The 20,236-nt window shown below is 45.1% G+C and overlaps 1 protein-coding gene across 1 annotated transcript in view; it reads left to right on the top strand.

Moving 5' to 3' along the window:
• LOC120940448 (ATP-binding cassette sub-family A member 13-like) overlaps window positions 1-20,236 on the top strand; it is a 277,073-nt gene that overhangs the window by 186,202 nt on the left and 70,635 nt on the right. The window contains exons 9-10 of the mRNA XM_040353322.1: window positions 15,248-15,353; window positions 17,063-17,200. Coding sequence (XP_040209256.1) covers window positions 15,248-15,353; window positions 17,063-17,200 — 244 coding nt within the window. The remainder of the gene's footprint in view (window positions 1-15,247; window positions 15,354-17,062; window positions 17,201-20,236) is intronic.

The following is a 20,236-nucleotide window of genomic DNA, read 5'->3' as shown; positions in this document are numbered from 1 at the left end:
CCCCCCCCCCCCCAAGGAGTGTGTCCTTTGTAAATTACCCATTGTATATTTATTAAAGGTTTGCTGCCTAATAATCCCCACAGTATATCAAACAATAGACATGTTTTCAAATGAAAGCAAAAAGCCTTTTATTCAGGCAAATGTCATCACAAAAAATAAAAAGAACGGCAACACTAGAATAGATAGCAAACTATATGCAAACTTGCATTTCCAACATGGTGAAGGATAAACTTCCAAGCCTCAGGAGCCAAACACAAAAATATGAAGCAGCAGCACACAAACAAAGGAACCCAAACTGTGGTAGTACAAACAAGATGTCCTTTATGTGGAAGGAAATGGAAGGCAGAAAATCAACGTTTCCTCCTCTTTCCAGCCTTCCCTCCAGGCAGCCTTCCAGCGGATCGAACACGGGGTCTTGCAGGTGGGGTTGATGTGGCAGCAGGAGGATGGTGTTCCGCAAGCCGGGCCGGGTCACATAGCCCAGTGTCTGGGGTCAGCAGGCCCCTCTGCATCCACCAAAGGACCTGGTTCATCAGGGCCTTTGCCAGTCTTCTCTGGTCCTCCTCCCCTTCATTTAAATCATGGGCCAATGAGGCACTGAAGGCCTCTGTGGGGTTGAGGGGGGCCCTCATGATGGCGCTTGCCTCCTGGATCATGCGGAGGCTTGCCTCCTCCACAGGCCTCAACTGCCTCCTTCGGCCTGATGGCCTCACCTGGGGGGGAGAAGACTGGCTGGTGGTGGTTGTCCTGGGCGGGGGGACCTGCTGCAGGCCACTGGGCCCAGCCTCCTCCTGGCTGCCACTGACCCCGGCCTCCTCCTGGCTGCCACTGACCCCGGCCTCCTCCTGGCTGACAGACACCTGAGGATCTGCCACCTCCTGGCTGATCTCTTCTTCCTGTGTGGAAAAAAAAGCAATTTTTTTACAATTTCGCTAAATAAAACCACACTCATTTTCATGTTTTTCGTTTAGTATTTTCTGTTCATTATTACTTGAATACACTCTACTTCTGACCCCTGCAGTTGTCATCCCTGACACCTATTTGTCTGAACACCTTTTTTTTTGCTTTTTCCCAGCTTGGTTTTTTTTTTACAATATCTAATCATTAATCCACCAAGAATTCTTTACGCCATAAATATAGAGGAAACTACTATACCTCCTCATCGAAGGGTGGCAGATCTGCATCTCTGTCAGCCAGGCCCTCTTCCTCCGACTCTGCAGGGCTGTGGTCATCTGGGGAAGGTCCGCTGGAAGGTAGCATGGAGGAAAGGTTGGAAGAAAGACTGGACATCGTTTTCCTGCCTTCCATTTCGTCCCGCAAAAAAGCCATCTGTTTATAATACCACAGTTTGGGTTCCTTTGCTTGTCTTGCTGCTGCTCCCGATTTTTTGATTTTATTAGCTTTGTATGCTCTCCTGTATGTGCTTCTGAGGTTGGCAAGTTTATCCTTCACCATGTTGGCAGTGCATCCTGGCACCCAAGTTTGCATATAATTTGCTAGCTCTTCTAGTGCTGCCGCTCGTACCTCTTTATTGCAATATAAAGAGTGTTTTGAATTCCACAGGATGGGCGTGTCCTGGTATTTTTGAAGTAAGGCCTCTATAGATTCCTTGCTTTGTAGGAGGTCCATTGTAATTTTTCCTAAATTAGATTTCTTTTTGAGTCTAGATTCCAAAAACATAAACCACAGAAAAATAAATATTCCAAAGGATCAGCGTTGACCTTGATCTAATATGTGTCTTCAAATTTATTACCTATATCTAATTCCAAACACAGTCTCTCTTGTTTCAACAATGATTGGCAGCTCGGCCGCATTGCTTGTACCAAACATTGATTTGCTAGATGCAGAGCCATTGTTCACATTGCAGTAAATATTTTAAATATATAAAATTAAACAATGCTTACAAATGACAGTTTTCATCTAGGCACTCTTTCATGTGTAAATCTCATGCCCCTGACAATGGATGACATAAAAGACACTTCCTAATGACCTCTGTACAACCAACACTTGAACAATACTTTGCCTGATCTGAATACACCATTCAAAAACTTGTCAATGAGGTACAGCATTGTTCACATCTCTATTTTGTGAGGTGTCCAAAAGCATTTGGATACCAAAATAACATTGTGGTACCCCATAGACAGAATAGCTTAAAAAGGGTGCAACCAACAGCCCAAACCCCCATCCCATGTGTCTACATTTTCAAGGCCTCTGCTGATCACATTTTTAATTTCCTTACCTTCCTGTCTCTCGCTCCTCGTTTCTCACGCTCGCCTAATTACCGCGTAAGATGCGTAATCACGGCGTAAACCTTTTAAACACTCCGCGTATTTATGAAACCCCGCCCTCGTCACCTTTGCGAGGCCCCTAATCAATGAGTTTAGGAAATATGGCGTTAACTGTGTATGTTCTGGATGCGCTCGAAGATTCTCCGCGTAACGGACGTAAACACGTTGTTTGCATTCTCTACACTCCGCGTATGTATTAAACGCCGCCCTCTTCTCCGCCCATGGCGTAAGAATTCATCTTTTCCACGCCCATAATCTCTGTGGGAAAGGAAAGATGGCGATGTCACACGAGCGGGCACGATGCTCTCATGCCACAAGTGAAGGGACAGAGGCAGGGACGTCCCGATCAAGGAAAAGAAGATATAAAGCCACTAATATGCGGTTCCAGGAAATGGTGGAGTTAGTTTACATCATGCGAAAGAAGGACTATGATGGTGAATTAGGGCCATACAAGACCCCTAACCGCCGAAAGGCACATATTATGGACAAGGTGGCGAGGAGAATGCAGAGGATGTTTGGGATCACCAGGTCCAAGGAACAGCTGAGGAAACGATGGTCAGACTTAAAATTGAGGGAGCCACATCAGATGAAGAAAATACTTAAAATTCTGCGTAAAAGTAAGTAAATATATATTGGGGTTGGGGGGGGGGGGGGGTGATTGTCTGCAATAATGTGTTGCCATGTATATTTCACCATCTGCCTCCTTGGCCTGCTTGTAATTTTAAAGACATGTTGTCATTTATTTTTTAGGACATAAATAACTACATATTTACAAACAGTGTTCTTAGTAAACAACGTAACATCACATAGTTTATCATAAAGGCTCGGTTAGTCCAGGAACAACACACCTGGACATGGCTCACTGGCCAAAAACTTTGTTTGTAAACATTGTGTAAAAGCTAGTTCAAGAAAAAAAAAGTATGAGAATGGGAAAGGCAAACAGGATTCATTCTAAAAACAGTGGTAATAAAGCAGATGTTTTCACATCTGCAATGCAGAGCACCTGTGTCTCCCCAAATCAAAAATGGGTTTTGGTAGGGTCTCCCAGAAATACAGTTTAGGGGGGACATCCATGTGTGTCACTTTGCTAAAAAGGGGCAGGATCAGAGCTTGCCATATAGAAGTAATTGCAAAATGTAGGTTTGGTGAAAGATAAAAGTAACTAAATGAAAGCATCTTCTAAGCAATGTGTGCGATTTATGCTCTCCAATATCTGTGTGCTGATGAGTCTACATTTTTTTTGGTTTATTTCAGGGGAAAGAAGTCGCCAGCATTTGGAGGAGGCAGAGAGGGCCAGACAAAATCTGCCATCTCAACATGTGGAGGAGGAGGAGGATGTGGAAGGAGAAGAGGATGTGGAAGGAGAAGAGGATGTGGAAGGAGAAGAGGATGTGGAAGGAGAGGAGGATGTGGAAGGAGAGGAGGATGTGGAAGGAGAGGAGGAAGGAAGAAAGGAGGAAGGAAGAGAGGAGGAAGAAGTAATTTTGGACTTAGAAGTCATAGCAGATGAAGGGCAAGTGGCGGAAGAACAATTTGGCGAATTGAAAGAAGGTGGATTGATGGATGAAGGAGGAGTCCAAGATGATGGGGAAGTGGTGGAAGAAGGAGGAGTGATTGAAGATGATGGGGAGGTGGTGGAAGAAGGAGGAGTGATAGAAGATGTCGAAGAGGTGGAAAGGAGAAGCCCATCAGGTCAGTGTCACCCTAGCTTGATTCAAAAAAACATATGTAGATAGGCCTCATCGAAAAATAAAGTTGTAAATGCCTTTTTTTTTGTTGGTTTTAGGGGAGGAGGATGGTGTGCCAATATTTTCACGTGCAAGTGCTGCTATAATTATTCAGCAGGTAATGGAGTGCAGCACTGAAATGCACAATATGCGTGAAAGGATGTTTCTCATGGAACAGAATGTAACAAATGTGCTTTTGGAATGCAGCACGGAAATGGACAATATGCGGCAAAGAATGATGGTGATCGAATCTAATTTTAAGAACATTATTGACATGATGGGCTGTGTCAAAGACTGAAACACCCCCCGCCCATCCCCCGCCCCCACAAACATTTTTACAGTTTGAATAATGAATACGCCAAAATTTGAAGATACACACACAGTGTGCCAACATGTGCTATCTGCCATCACAGAATATCTAGTGTCTGTGCTTTGTGGGTCCAACCCCCTCCTCCATCCTCAAGTAGTTGAGAGGAAGGGTTTGCTCCCACAAAACACAGACATTGATCACCCATGATGTCAGATAGCACATGTGGCCATTTGTCTGTTGAACCAATGACATTTGGCGAGTTTGCACTGAATGTGTGTATCTTCCAATTTTGGCGTGTTCCAGTGTGAAAGCACACCATGACTGACTGCTGTTGTGAGTTTTTATATTTTTGGAATTGGATTTTGTTACTTTTTGACCATGTTGAACATTTTGGGATACTATAAAGTTTAGACCATAAAGAATAAACAACGGTAAAAATTTTTAAAAATATATATATATAATTATAAATCTCTCTAATCACTGAATTTAGTGAAGTAGAGATTTGACTCCAAATTCTCACCTAAAAATTTTGTTTTAGAAAAACACACCAAAAACAAAAAAAATGTTAAAAAAATTATTGTTTTTTGTGCATAAAAAATATGCACAAAAAAAAAATTAAGGCGCTAAACACCCCACCAAATATAATCTATATATATATATATATATATATGTAAACAATAAATCTAACTATATTTGAAAAAAAAAAAAGTGAACTTGTTAATAAATGTATAATCTGCATAATATTTTTGGTTGAATTACCTGAAAAAAAAAAAAGTTTAAAAAAATTTTTTTTACTCCTAAGTACAAAAGCAGGGAGTAATGAAAAAAATATAAAATAATTTTTGGGGTCATGAACAAGCAAAAATTAAAATACTTGACCTCAAAATTTACAAATGGAGTTGCTTCTTATTTCTAGACTCAATACCCTGTTTGTAGATGAGTGAATACTGTGCAAAATGTGGTTAGTTACTAAAAGTGGAGAAATCAATTATGCATTACAATTGAAGAAGTTAGCTAGAGAACCAGGAAGACAGAGAAAAAGAGAAAAAGCATTAATGACAAACAACTGTATAAAGTCCAATGGTCTAATTATTTTTTATTTTTGAGAATATTCCTTTCTTTGGGGGCCGAATTAGAAAGAAATATGATCTGGCATAGCAATGGCCCCCCGACCCATGAAGTACTCAACATATTTGTCGCGTACCTCACGAGCTGATTGGGGGGCCAAGCCAGCGCGACCAGTGTCCAGCCCGGGAAGGGGATCTGAGGGTAGTCTTGCCTCAGAACCGATGTCGGGTAGGTACGTCTGGGAGTGCCTGCGTAAAAAGTTGTGCAAAATGCAGCAGGCAAATACAACGGTGTCCAATTTATATTCCGCCAGATGTATCGATGTCCTGAACAGGCGGAACCGGTTGGTGAGTATCCCAAAGGCATTCTCGACTACCCTCCGAGCCCTGGCCAACCGAAAATTAAACACACTCCTCTCTGAGGTGAGGGTCCTCTGGGGAAAAGGCCGCATGAGGTGAGGACCAAGCCCGAAAGCCTCGTCCGCTAGGAACACAAACGGAAGTCCTTCCACATTATCTTCATCTGGTGGCAATGCCAGACCACCAGCTTGGAGACGATCATAGAAATCAGTCCGTGCGAACACTCCCCCATCAGACATCCGGCCGTTCTTCCCCACGTCCACATATAGAAACTCATACTGTGCCGACACCACCGCCATCAACACAATACTATGATAACCCTTGTAATTATAATAGTAGGACCCCGAGCGGGGTGGGGGCACAATGCGGACGTGTTTCCCATCTATTGCTCCACCGCAGTTTGGAAAATCCCACCGCTGGGCAAATTGGGAAGCCACAGACTGCCATTCCTGTGGTGTGGAGGGTAGCTGTGGGGACAAACAAAAAAAGAGATTTAGTACTTTGGAACAAAAACATCCTACAAGCATCCTTGTGACAGTTCACAGTATTAAAATTGCATTAGAAAAATGTGCATGGAGAATTTGGGAAATGAAATATATAGGGCCACTTCATTAAGAGACTCCACAGCCCTCTGATGGGGACAATAAAAGTTTGAAGGGGGGGGGGGGGGGACACAAAAACCAAAAAGTCCTGTTTGAAAAAATGGCAAGGTGGGTTTGTCCCTAGGATAGCATGCTGGACAGGTTAATATTGGGTAAGGGACAAATATGCAGGTAGGCCAAGAATAAAACATGTAAAGCTGATATCAACATGCATAGGGAGAAAAGGTAACGTTAGTTAAACACACAGCATATCTGGGAAAATAAAAATAAAGTTAGTTGGCCACATTATTAGAGCCAGGAAACTTACCTTAATATACTCCTCATGCATAACTTTGATGATGGCAGCACACGTGTCCGGTATGATGACCCCAAGCGCCTGCGGAGAGATGCCTGTCGAGAACTTGAGGTCCTGCAGGCTCCTCCCAGTCGCCAGGTACCGCAACGTGGCAATAAGCCTCTGCTCGGCCGTGATGGCTTGGCGCATCACAGTGTCCTGCCTCGTGATATAGGGGGACAGAAGATCCAGCAGACGGTTGAATACGGGGTCCGTCATGCGGAGAAAATTCCTAAAGTCATTAGGATTATTCTCCTGGAGTTCCCTAAGCAGAGGCATATGTGAGAACTGGTCACGCTGGCGCAACCAATTCTTGGTCCAGAAACGCCTCCGCCCCCTGTTTCTGGCCAAAGTACTGGACAAATGAACATATCCAGCAGCCATCCCATAAACAGCACCAACTCGCGAAAATTGACGCTGCTGCTCCATCATGGCTTCAAACCGGCCGGCTGGTCAGTCAAGAACACACTGAAACAGAAAGCACTCGCAAATCCAGCACTACCTGCGACAAACGCGTGACAAACAGATACGAGCGCACAGGATGCAACTGCTAAAGCAGAAACAACCTGCTTGCCTATAGCCGAATGACAACTACGTTACCGCAAGCACACGCACTGAACCCGTGAATACACGCTGTCAAAGCCTGGAGACCGAGAAGCGCGAATCAGCTCTAACCAAACCTTCACTAACACGAGCAAACCCGTAACTAGCAAAAGAGGAACAGAGGGCGGCGCCATTAAGTTTGGTCTTCCCCTTTATAGTGACGTCGTACGTAGTTTACGTGCACGCGTTCCGGTACGACGGGAATTTGGTCCGCTGGTGTGTACACGCCAGCGGAACAAAACACAAATCAGCCTTGTACGCCGGAAACTGTCGGGCAGACAGTTTCCAGCGCACAGATCCGGTCGTGAGTACAAGGCCTCACAGAACTTGGCAAACAAATCCAACACTCTGTACCCAGGTGAACTCTCAGGCCCCGTACACACGACCGAGTTTCTGGCTGAATTCTGCCGAGAAACTCGGTCGTGTGTACGGGGCCTCACTTGTTCATCAGTCACTGCAAAATCTGAGCTGTCTCTGGGAAACACAGTCAACAGTGCCATGTTTCCCCAGGACAAGAAACACCACCACCCTTTCTCACATAGTGGGCTTGGATCCTTTTCTCTACAGGCAAGAAGTTTTTGTTTTTTCCTTTACAACACCACACTGAATTCTCATTCTGACTAGAAGATCACTTTCCTCCAATCAGAGACGGTTTCTATACAAATCCAGAAGAGAAAGACCGAAAGTACTGCTTGAGAGAACATAAAAAAAAAAATCAATGATATATTAAACAGACAAAAAGGAGTATATATGAAAAGTTCAATATTAGGGTTTACAAATACTTTAAGGAAAAAATTTCTTTGTGCATAACTAGTAAATCAAATGACAAATAGGGGATCACTCAAAGATGATACTTTTAGTCTAAAAAACTGTCCTGGGAAAGTTGGAAAAAAATCACATTCATGCTTTTGCTATAGTTTTTGATTAATAAATGTGCTGAACAACTTGATTCACACCCTGGGACCTGTTTGACAGCTGGCTTACTGCTGTCAGTAAAAACTGTCAATGTAAGTTTCGTAAAATAACAAGAACAAAGTGACAGCGCCTGTTTTGCTACAGGCTTTGCCATCACTTATTGCTGGATTGTAAATGATACAGTATATTGTGATTATATATGTTATTTGCCAACTTTAAAAATAAAGTATGTGTAGTGGCAGAGTTTTAGAAAAAGTGATACCATACAGAAAGTGGTAATCTATTATATGAGGTACATGTTTTTATATGATCAATCTGATCATGCTGTATACATTTTTTTTGTTTAAGTTTAATATTATTGTCATTATACCATGCACGCAAAGTACAACTCTCTGTAGGGTAGAAGAGAGAATATATATTGTGACACAGGACTTTTTTCTACGGTGTGTGTGTGTGTGTTTTTTCGAACTATTTACACTTCCTTCGTGAAATGGTAGGGGTACAATGTACCCCATTACCAATTCACATAGGGGGGGCAGGATCTGGGGGTCCCCTTTGTTAAAGGGGTCTTCCAGATTCTGATAAGCCCCCCGCCCGCAGACCCCCACAACCACCGGGCAAGGGTTGTGGGGATGAGGCCCTTGTCCCCATCAACATGGGGACATCCTCCCCATGTTGAGGGCATGTGGCCTGGTAAGGTTCAGGAGAGGGGGGGCCGCACTCTGTCCCCCCCTCTTTTCTGCGGCCGGCCAGGTTAACGTGCTCGGATAAGGGGTCTGGTGTGAATTTTTGGGGGAACTCCACGCCGTTTCCCTGAAGGGTCTGGAATGGATATTTGGGGGGAACCCCACGTCTTTTTTTTTAAATTGACGGCGGGGTTCCCCTTAATATCCATTCCAGACCTGAAGGGCCTGGTAATGGAATTTGGGGGGACCCCCACGCTATTTATTTTATTTTTTATGAATGAATTCGCTCTGAATTGCCAGAGCCGACAATTCATTTATTGCCGCAAGTCAGTTTTAAATGTCTTTTTTTCTTTCAGAAATTACACTTTGTGCAGGGACAGTTCTATGTACTGGAAACATGCGCTATTTCACATGCTGACTTTACACCCCCCCTAGGTACGAAATTTAAAGGAATATTTCACTTTTACTGTTTCACTTTTAGCATTATTAAAATCACTGCTCCCGAAAAAACTGCAGTTCTTAAAACTTTTTTTTTGCATTGATACATGTCCCCTGGGACAGGACCCAGGTCCCCAAACACTCTTTAGGACAATAACTTGCATATTAGCCTTTAAAATTAGCACTTTAGATTTCAAATGTTCGCGTCCCATAGACTTTAACAGGGTTCTAAAATTCACATGAACATTTGGTGTGTTCGCAAGTTCTGGTGCGAACCGAACAGGGGAGTGTTCGGCTCATCCCTAGTTCTGAGGATCTTGGGCGGCGCAGTAGAGGAGACGGTAGCATCAAAAAATTAGGAGTCAGCCGAGGAGGAGAGGGAGGATGTAGTAGGAGGAGGAGAAGAAGAGGCAGGCCTGCATGTAATCTGTGGCGGGAAAACCAGATCTACATGGGTGCCACGGATTACATGCTTGACGGCCGTCAGAAGGTACACCCAGTGGGCAGTGAAAGTTATATACCTTCCTTGCCCGTGTTTGCTAGACCACATGTCTGTGGTCAGATGTATCTTGGCACCGCCACTATGTGCCAGAGATACATTCACTTGCCACTGAACATGGCCATATAGCTCTGGGATGCCCTTCTGTGAAAAAAATGTCCTTCCTGGGACCTTCCATTGTGGTGTTCCAATGGCCACAAATTTTCGAAAGGCCTCTGACTCCACCAGTTTATATGGCAGTAGTCGACGGGCTATCAGTTGCAACAAGCCAACGGTCAACCGTTGGGCAAAATGGTTATCTGGCGTCATCGTTTTTTTACGATCGAACATTTGGGCCACGGAAGCCTGCCTTTTTGCAGAAAAACGTGAGGAAGGCATGATGGAAGGTGGAGTGGAGGACAATTGTGAGCATAGATGGGAAGGAGAAGAAGAGGCTGGATGGTGAGAGCCTGTGGCTTTGTGGGTTCTGATGGCGTTGCTCCCACTGGGCTCAGTGATGGGAGGCCAGGTGCCTTCTTAAGGCGGTTGTCCCTAGGTGAGTGTTGGGCTTACCGCGACTTATGCGTTGACTGCAAAGTCTGCAGATGGCAACACTATTGTCTGCAGCGGACACGTTAAAAAAAGCCCACACTGCGGAGCCATAGGCCGGCGTCCTGGGAGCGCCAGATGTGACCGTACATGGTTGATGGCTCGCTCCTGATACATTAGGAGTCTGCTTTGTCCCTCCTGTGCAATGTAAGTTCGGCCTGCTTCTCCTCTCTATCTGCTGGTTCATCTTTCCCTCTGAACTCCTCTCCTCTTCCTCTCTTGTGGGCACCCACGTGACGTCTGTAGACACGTCATCATCTACGTCACCTTCACCATCACTAACAGTAGAGATCTCGGAGTAGGCAGCAACAGTGGGCACCGACCTCCTTGGGCTGATCCGAGTACTGTCGTCAGACTGCTGAGTGTCGGCTGTTGCTACCTCTTCTTCATGATCCAATGCCAAGAATGGCTGTGCATCCGAAATGTCTTCTGATGGATCGGAAAATTATTCCTGTGACTCAAGCGGAGGATATATGGTGGTAGTGGTGTTGGCGGTGAGCCACTCAACCAAGTCTGGTGCGTCCTTTGACGTAATCAAATGCACCTTGTGCCACTTCCCACTTTGGCTCCGGCCTGGTGCTCCTGCCCTACCCCTACCACCCCTGCGGCAGGGCCTGCCTCTGCCTCTGCCTGTCATTTTTTAAATGACCCTGTGACAAAAGTCTCTAGAGAAGCGCAGTATGTGGAAGAATCTGTCGTTTTGTGGGGCCACTGATTTATTTCACCAGTTCTGAAACTTTCTTTTCAGGAATTTTTTTAAATGTGTGTAGCAGAGGAAACGCAGCGAAAGAGGCAAAAATCCAACAGTAACCAAATACACCGCCAGTCACAATGCCGCACAATACAAATTCACTATAATATGTTTTCTATATTCAAAAGTATATTATAAGTAGGGTTGTCCTGATACCACTTTTTTAGGACTGAGTACAAGTACCGATACTTTTTTTCAAGTAGTCGCCGATACCGAATACCGATACTTTTTTTAAAATGTGTCCCCAAATGCAGCGATGTCCCCCCACAGATGCAGCCATGTATCCCCCCATCCAGCCATTGTCTCCCCCCATCCAGCCATTGTCTCCCCCCATCCAGCCATTTTCTCCCCCCATCCAGCCATTGTCACCCCTCATGCAGCCATTGTCACCCCCCCATGCAGCCATTGTCACCCCCCATGCAGCCATTGTCACCCCCCATGCAGCCATGTATCCCCCCATCCAGCCATTGTCACCCCCCATGCAGCCATTGTCACCCCCCATGCAGCCATTGTCACCCCCCATGCAGCCATTGTCTCCCCCCATGCAGCCATTGTCACCCCCCATCCAGCCATTGTCACCCCCCATGCAGCCATTGTCACCCCCCATCCAGCCATTGTCTCCCCCCATCCAGCCATTGTCTCCCCCCATCCAGCCATTGTCTCCCCCCATCCAGCCATTGTCTCCCCCCATCCAGCCATTTTCTCCCCCCATCCAGCGTCTCCCCCCATGCAGCCATTGTCTCCCCCCATCCAGCGTCTCACCCCATGCAGCCATTGTCTCCCCCCATCCAGCGTCTCCCCCCATCCAGCCATTTTCTCCCCCCATCCAGCGTCTCCCCCAATGCAGCCATTGTCTCCCCCCATCCAGCGTCTCACTCCATGCAGCCATTGTCTCCCCCCATCCAGCGTCTCCCCCCATCCAGCGTCTCCCCCCATGCAGCCATGTCCCGCTTACCTGCATCCCCGCTGCCGCCGACTGTGTAATATGCCGGGAACATTACAACTTTGAATCGCTGTAATGATTGGCTGCGTATAGACACTCCCCCTCGCTCGGGATTGGACAGTTCACCCGAGCGAGGGGTAGTGTCTATGCGCGGTGCGAATCATTACAGCTATTCAAAGCTGTAATGTTCCCGGCGTATTACACAGTCGGCGGCAGCGGGGATGCGGCGAATGGCGGCGGGATGCGGCGTCACGGCGGCGGCGGGGGGGGGGGGGGAGGGGAAGTATTCTATATTGGTATCGGGGGTATTTGCGGGAGTACGAGTACTCCCGCAAATACTCGGAATCGGTCCCGATACCGATACTAGTATCGGTATCGGGACAACCCTAATTATAAGTGTATATTACACCTATATACTGCAGTGCAAGTAGCACACCTATACCAGTGCTTGAAAGGACTTTTGTGGACCTGTTAGGTAGTGATTTGTGTCGCTAAAATCTGTCCCTGCTGGAAACGCCAACCTGTCCCTAAACTGACAAAAAGTATATGAATCTATTAGACACCTATATGCTGCAGTGTACAGCAAGTAGCACACCTATACCAGTGCTTGAAAGGACTTTTGTGGACCTGTTAGGTAGCGATTTGTGTCGCTAAACTCTGTCCCTGCTCCAAACAGCATCCTCCCCCTACACTGACAAAAAGTATATGAATGTATTAGACACCTATATACTAGAGCAAGTAGCACACCTATTCCAGTGCTGTGAAAGGACTTTTGTGGACCTGTTAGGTAGTGATTTGTGTCGCTAAAATCTGTCCCTGCTGGAAACGCCAACCTGTCCCTAAACTGACAAAAAGTATATGAATCTATTAGACACCTATATGCTGCAGTGTACAGCAAGTAGCACACCTATACCAGTGCTTGAAAGGACTTTTGTGGACTTGTTAGGTAGCAATTTGTGTCGCTAAACTCTGTCCCTGCTCCAAACAGCACCCTCTCCCTACACTGACAAAAAGTATATGAATGTATTAGACACCTATATACTGTACTGCAGTGCACAGCAAGTAGCACACCTATACCAGTGCTTGAAAGGACTTTTGTGGACCTGTTAGGTAGCGATTTGTGTCGCTAAACTCTGTCCCTGCTCCAAACAGCATCCTCCCCCTACACTGACAAAAAGTATATGAATGTATTAGACACCTATATACTAGAGCAAGTAGCACACCTATTCCAGTGCTGTGAAAGGACTTTTGTGGACCTGTTAGGTAGCGATTTGTGTCGCTAAACTCTGTTCCTGCTGGAAACGCCAACCTGTCCCTACACTGACAAAAAGTATATGAATGTATTGGACACCTATATACTGCAGTGCACAGCAAGTAGCACACCTATACCAGTGCTTGAAAGGACTTGTGGACCGTTTATATAGCTATTTGAATGAATACAACCTGTCCCTGCTAAAAACAGCACCCTCTCCCTACACTGACAAAAAGTATATGAATGTATTAGACACCTACAGTATATACTAGAGCAAGTAGCACACCTATACCAGTCCTTAAAAGGACTTTTGTGCACCTTTTAGATAGCTATTTAAATGAATACAGACTGTCCCTGCTCCAAACAGCACCCTCTCCCTAGCATGACAAAAAGCAGAATGTAAGATGGCCGCCAGATCAGGTCTATTTATAAGGTAGGGGGTATGTCCATGTGCTGAAATGTCTCAATTGGCTATCCTGCACCACCTGATGGATGTGTCATAGGTCAAAGTTCTTACCCATGTAACATTGCGGACCGCCGCGAACATCGCCAGATGTCCGACGGTTTGGTGGACTGCGAACGACCAAAGTTCGCTGCGAAACGACCGCCTGGCGAACCGGCAGGCCATCTCTATTGCAGACCTTCCTTCTACAAAATACCAGTTGTTCTGCCATCATACTAACATTTGTATACCTTTACCATTTCTATTAAAAAAACCAAATGTGATAAAGCTGTTGGATAAAAATAACCAGATTTTTATCCATGCATTCCCCAGTGTGCTTTATGACCAGGAATATTATTATGTTAAGATGCATTCATTTTGGATAGGAATTTTAACTCACTTTTGACTTCCTTTTTGATGCATGTGCAGGGATGGACTGGCCATTGGGACTACAGGGAGTTTCCTGGTGGGCCGATGGCTCAGTGGGCCGGCTTCAGTGACAGCGGACCGCCGCCCCCCTCCGCTCCTCTGTCTCTCCCTCCCCGCAGCGCTCACCTGGGGAAAACAAAGAAGCACAGGGAGGACCAGAGGAGCAGGGGGGGACAGAGGAGCATGGGGGAGGGGACAGACAGCTGACTCAACAGCTATGGCCTGGGAGTTTCTCACTTCTGCCTAATCTTGTCCCATAAGGGGGGGCACCAAACTGATTCTTTGCCCGGGTGAAATAATGTCTAGCTTACCCAGTGGTACTGCCTATAAGAGTACCAGTACTAGCCGTTCTACTCTAATAAAGTAGAACAGCTAGTGGCTAGTGAAGGGGGAGAGGGGGCTTGGGTGGCCGGGTGGGGGGGTGCGGGAGTTGTCCAGCCGCCTTGGGAGAGACCTGTCAAAGTGGGCCAGTCTGGATGAAGTCCAGGGCCAAATTTTTGTCCCAGTCCAGCCCTGTGCATGTGTGACCTGCATTCGGATTAACACATTTTATACATTTTGTGCCCCATTAAGGGTCACTTGTACTTATTTTTTTTTGTTGGATAATTTCTTAAAAGCTGCTGCTTCACTGTTCTCTTATACAGCACAATTATTTAAAAAATGTGGGTGTTTGAATACCTCATTCCCCACCTGCTCACTGTGGTGTCACTACAGGACTACTAGTCAGCTGAAAGAACCACACTGAGCAGAGGCGGAAACAGGTGTTTGACCAATTTAACAAGTCAAAAACTTGTAAAGGATTTTGTAGTAGAGCTGAGACTTTTCAAGAAACCGAACACTAGAAAGGTAAGTACATGCAGTGTTCTTACAGCAGGTGTGTTGTACATAAAATTGACCCTGTATTAATTAAAATATGACAAATGCCAAATAGGTTTTGTTTAAAAACATAACAGCAGCAATGTTAATCTCATTGTATAATATAAGAAATGTGTAATGCCCTATTCTGTGTCTAGGTTTGGACAAGGCTATTCAGTGACTCTGTGGCTCAATGGTGATTATGATTGTGCACATTCTGTCATTACCTGTTTTAAACGTCGTTTTCCAGGAGCGCACCTAAAGGTAGGCATCTTGACGCAATAGTAAATACTATTAAAGGTTTACTTCTGTATCTTGTTTTTACTTAATTTTGTGTTCTCTTGCTGGGATAGATTGTGATCTTGAAAGATGAAATCTGCAATTTATCAGATTTCAATTTAAAATGTACTGCTTTTGCATGAGTACAATAAGCAGGCTGTATCACATATCACAATAGTTTGCTTATCAGATGATACATAAAATACTATGCATACTATGGTTATGTGATGAAAGCAGTAAAATATTTTCCCAAATTGATGCAAATTGATAAACAGAAACAATTATATTTAAGACTGGTCTCCAGGCAAACAGCTAAATATACCACTACTACATATATTTTACAGTTTATATTTCTGTCCATTTTGCACAGATCTATATACACAGTCTTCCAGTCAGCAAAGGTTGGTGACCAGATTTGTTGCTACTGTATTTTGACAAGAATCCTTGTCCCTAGCCTGTGATTTTAAATTAACCACTTAACGACCGCCGCATGTACATATACGTCCACAGAATGGCACGTACAGGCAGATGGGCGTACCCGTACGTCCCTGCCTAGACGTGGGTCGGGGGTCCGATCGGGACCCCCCCCCCCGGTACATGCGGCGGTCGGAAATCATCTGGGAGCGATCTGGGATGAGGGGGCGGCTATTCGTTTCTAGCCACCCCCTCGCGATCGCTCCCCGGAGCTGAAGAACGGGGAGAGCCGTATGTAAACACGGCTTTCCCGTGCTTCACTGTGGCGGCTGTATCGAATGTGTCAACCCTTTTATAGGGAGACACAATCGATGATGTCAGACCTACAGCCACACCCCCCTACAGTTGTAAACACACACTAGGTGAAACATAACTCCTTCAGCGCCTCCTGTGGTTAACTCCCAAACTGCAACTGTCATTTTCACAATAAACAATGCAATTTAAATGCATTTTTTGCTGTGAAAATTACAATGGTCCCAAAAATTTCTCAAAATTGTCCGAAGTGTCCGCCATAATGTCGCAGTCATGAAAAAAATCAATGATCGCCGCCATTAGTAGTAAAAAAAAAAAAAATTAATAAAAATGCAATAAAACTATCCCCTATTTTGTAAGCGCTATACATTTCGCGCAAACCAAACGATAAACGCTTATTGCGATTTTTTTTTATCAAAAATAGGTAGAAGAATACGTATCGGCCTAAACTGAGGAAAAAAATAATTTTATATATGTTTTTGGGGGATATTTATCATAGCAAAAAGTAAAAAATATTGCATTTTTTTCAAAATTGTTGCTCCATTTTTGTTTATAGCGCAAAAAATAAAAACCGCAAAGGTGATCAAATACCACCAAAAGAAAGCTCTATTTGTGGGGAAAAAAGGCCGCCAATTTTGTTTGGGAGCCACGTCGCACGACCGCGCAATTGTCTGTTAAAGTGATGCAGTGCCGAATTGTAAAAACCCCTTGGGTCATTTAGCAGCATATTGGTCCGGTCCTTAAGTGGTTAAAGAAGCAGCAGCAGACTGGTTAAATCTTTTCTGCTCTCTCTTAATGCCAAAAGTCTCCTTGTTCGCACATGTGCAATTGTGCATACAGAGAACCCCAGTGCTGCCCCTTCCTCTACCATTCACCATTTACACTAGATTTATTAATACAATTTTTTTCTTTATGAATACATAACTGCTTTTCTTGGAATTTTGATATCTATCTGAAATTTATTTTAGGATCACCATCTAAATATTTTGGAATGCCATATATCAATTGGGCATGGAGATTTGTGTGAATTGTTTGAGCTTTTAACCAGTATGAGGACACAACAACAAATTAAAAACTATTCCATTACACAGACAACTCTGGATCAGGTATTTTAATGCTGCTGATAATGAATCAGGATTGATGATGATGATTGATGATAAATCACGATAATGATGATAATGAGTCATGATGAATTATGGATGATGAATGATGGATAATGAATGATGATGATTATTGATATTCATTATGTAAAATTTAAAGGGGTTCTATGACCACAGCATACACTTTTTTTAAAACATTTATATAAGGAACGTTTCTTGAACACTTGGAAAGGGCAATGGTCAAAATCTGGCAGTCCTCTGGATCCAACTGCCTCCTCAGTTCTTTGTCCAATTGAGATTCTGGGGGAGGTTAGAGTTAACAAAATATCGTCGGCAATTAAGGATATTTTATGGGAAGAGCCCGCTACATCAATACCTTTTACATCAGGATGGGACCCTCTGCCAATAGCTCTAGAGCCGGAACAAAAAGTGGCGAGAGTGGGCACCCTTGACGAGTACCCCTCCCAATATTGAGAAGAGGTGACTCAAATCCATAGTATTTAACCACTTCAATACAGGGCATTTTCACCCCCTTGGTGCCCAGACCAATTTTTAGTTTTTAGCACTTTGGATGACAATTGCGCGTTTTTTCCCCCCACAAATAGAGCTTTTGTTTGGTATTTGATCACCTCTGCGGGTTTTATTTTTTGCGCTATAAACAAAAGTGTGAAAATTTTGAAAAAAAAAAACACTATTTTTTATTTTTGGATGTAATAAATATCAATTAAAAAAAATATATATTTTTCCTCAGTTTAGGCTGATATGTATTCTTCTACATATTTTTGGTTAAAAAAACGCAATAAGCGTATATTGATTGGTTTGCGCAAAAGTTATAGCATCTACAAAATAGGGGATATATTTATGGAATTTATATTTTTACTTTTTTTACTAGTAATGGCAGCGCTCTGCGATTTTTATTGTGACGTTGCGACAGACATATTTGACACTTTTTTTGGGACCATTCACATTTATACTATAAAACTGCACTGATTACTGTGTATATGTGACTGGCAGGGAAGGGGTTAAATATATTCCCTAGGAAGTGATTCTAACTGTAGGGGGAGGGGACTCACAAGGCAAGGAGACCGATGTATGTTCCTCTGTACTGGGAACATGCATTGGTCTCCTCTCCTCTGACAGGATGTGGATCTGTGTGTTTACACACACAGTTCCACGGTCCTGCTGTGATCATGGACAATGGCGGGTGCGCCCCCTAGACTGCCGGGAAGCCCAGGACATTATATGACGTCCACCCGGAGGGAGAGAAGGTTCCTGCCATCATTTTAGTATGGCTCGGTAAGGAACTGATTAATTTTAGCCCAAGGGGTAATCATATAGAACTGTCATCCATCACAAGAATGAGGCACCAAATCCATAACGATGAAGTACAGACATAAGATAAGGTCATGACAAAGTATCAAAGGCCTTATTTACATCAAGAGACAAAAGCATTGATTCTAACGAGCGGCTATGGGCTATATGTTGTAACTGCAGTATTCACAGAATAGCATCCCCTGCCTGCCTCTGCAGTACAAAACCTACCAGAAAGGTGGATCTCCCTTAACCACTTCCCGCCCGGCCTATGGCCGATTTACGTCCGGGAAGTGGTTATGAAATCCTGACAGGACGTTCTAGAACGTCCTGCAGGATTTCATGCCGCGCGCGCCCGTGGGGGCGCGCATCGCGGCGATCGGTGATGCGGGGTGTCAGTCTGACACCCTGCATCTCCGATCTCGGTAAAGAGCCTCCGGCGGAGACTCTTTACCACGTGATCAGCCGTGTCCAACCACGGCTGATCACGATGTAAACAGGAAGAGCCGCCGATGGCTCTTCCTCACTCGCGTCTGACAGACGCGAGTAGAGGATAGCCGATCGGCGGCTCTCCTGACAGGGGGGGTTCGCGCTGATTGTTTATCAGCGCAGCCCCCCCTCGGATCGCCACACTGGACCACCAGGGATGCCCACCCTGGAGCACCAGGGTGGGCAAAAAAAAAAAAAGTCTAAAAAATAAATAAAAAAAAAACAGAAAGAAAAAAGATGCCAGTCAGTGCCCACAAATGGGCACTGACTGGCAACAATCAGTGCTGCCACCCCAGTCTCCATCAGCGCCACCCCAGTGTCCATCAGCGCCACCCCAGTGTCCATCAGCGCCACCCCAGTGTCCATCAGCGCCACCCCAGTGTCCATCAGCGCCACCCCACAGTGCCCATCCATGCCCAGTGCCCACCTAGCAGTGCCCATCTGTGCCACCCATAAGTATCCATCAGTGCCGCCCATGAGTGCCCATCTGTGCCGCCTATGAGTGCCCAGTAGTGCCCATCAGTGCCGCCTATGTGTGCCCATCAGTGCCGCCTATGTGTGCCCATCAGTGCCGCCTATGTGTGCCCATCAGTGCCGCCTATGTGTGCCCATCAGTGCCGCCTATGTGTGCCCATCAGTGCCGCCTATGTGTGCCCATCAGTGTCGCATACCAGCGCCGCCAATCAGTGCCACCTCATCTGTGCCCGTCAGTACTCCCACATCGATGTCCATCAGTGCCATCTCATCGGTGCCCATTAGTGCCGCCATATCAGTGCCCGTAATTGAAAGAGAAAACTTATTTACAAAAAAATTAACAGAAAAAAATAAATACGTAATTTTTTTTCCAAATTTTCAGTCTTTTTTTAGTTGTTGCGCAAAAAAAAAAATCGCAGAGGTGATCAAATACCACCAAAAGAAAGCTCTATTTGTGGGGGAAAAAGGACGCCAATTTTGTTTGGGTACACTGTAGCATGACCGCGCAATTGCCATTCAAAGTGCGACAGTGCTGAAAGCTGAAAATTGGCTTGGGCGGGAAGCTGCGTAAGTACCTGGTATGGAAGTGGTTAAACTTCCACCAATGCCACACCAATATGGCCCCCTGATCCTGAAGGTTTTCCATCCAGGTGTGTGTGTGAAGCTTCACACAGGCACCCTCTGGTTTAGTGCACCCCTAAAAAGGACTTCCACTGTTCTTCCAAGACAGGAGCCTTATGGCGCGTACACACGATCTGAATTTCTGAC

The sequence above is a fragment of the Rana temporaria genome, chromosome 5 (genome assembly GCF_905171775.1).
Source record: "Rana temporaria chromosome 5, aRanTem1.1, whole genome shotgun sequence".
Taxonomy (NCBI): domain Eukaryota; kingdom Metazoa; phylum Chordata; class Amphibia; order Anura; family Ranidae; genus Rana; species Rana temporaria.
The sequence above is the reverse complement of the archived record's forward strand: the minus strand, read 5'-3'. Positions and strand labels throughout refer to the sequence as shown.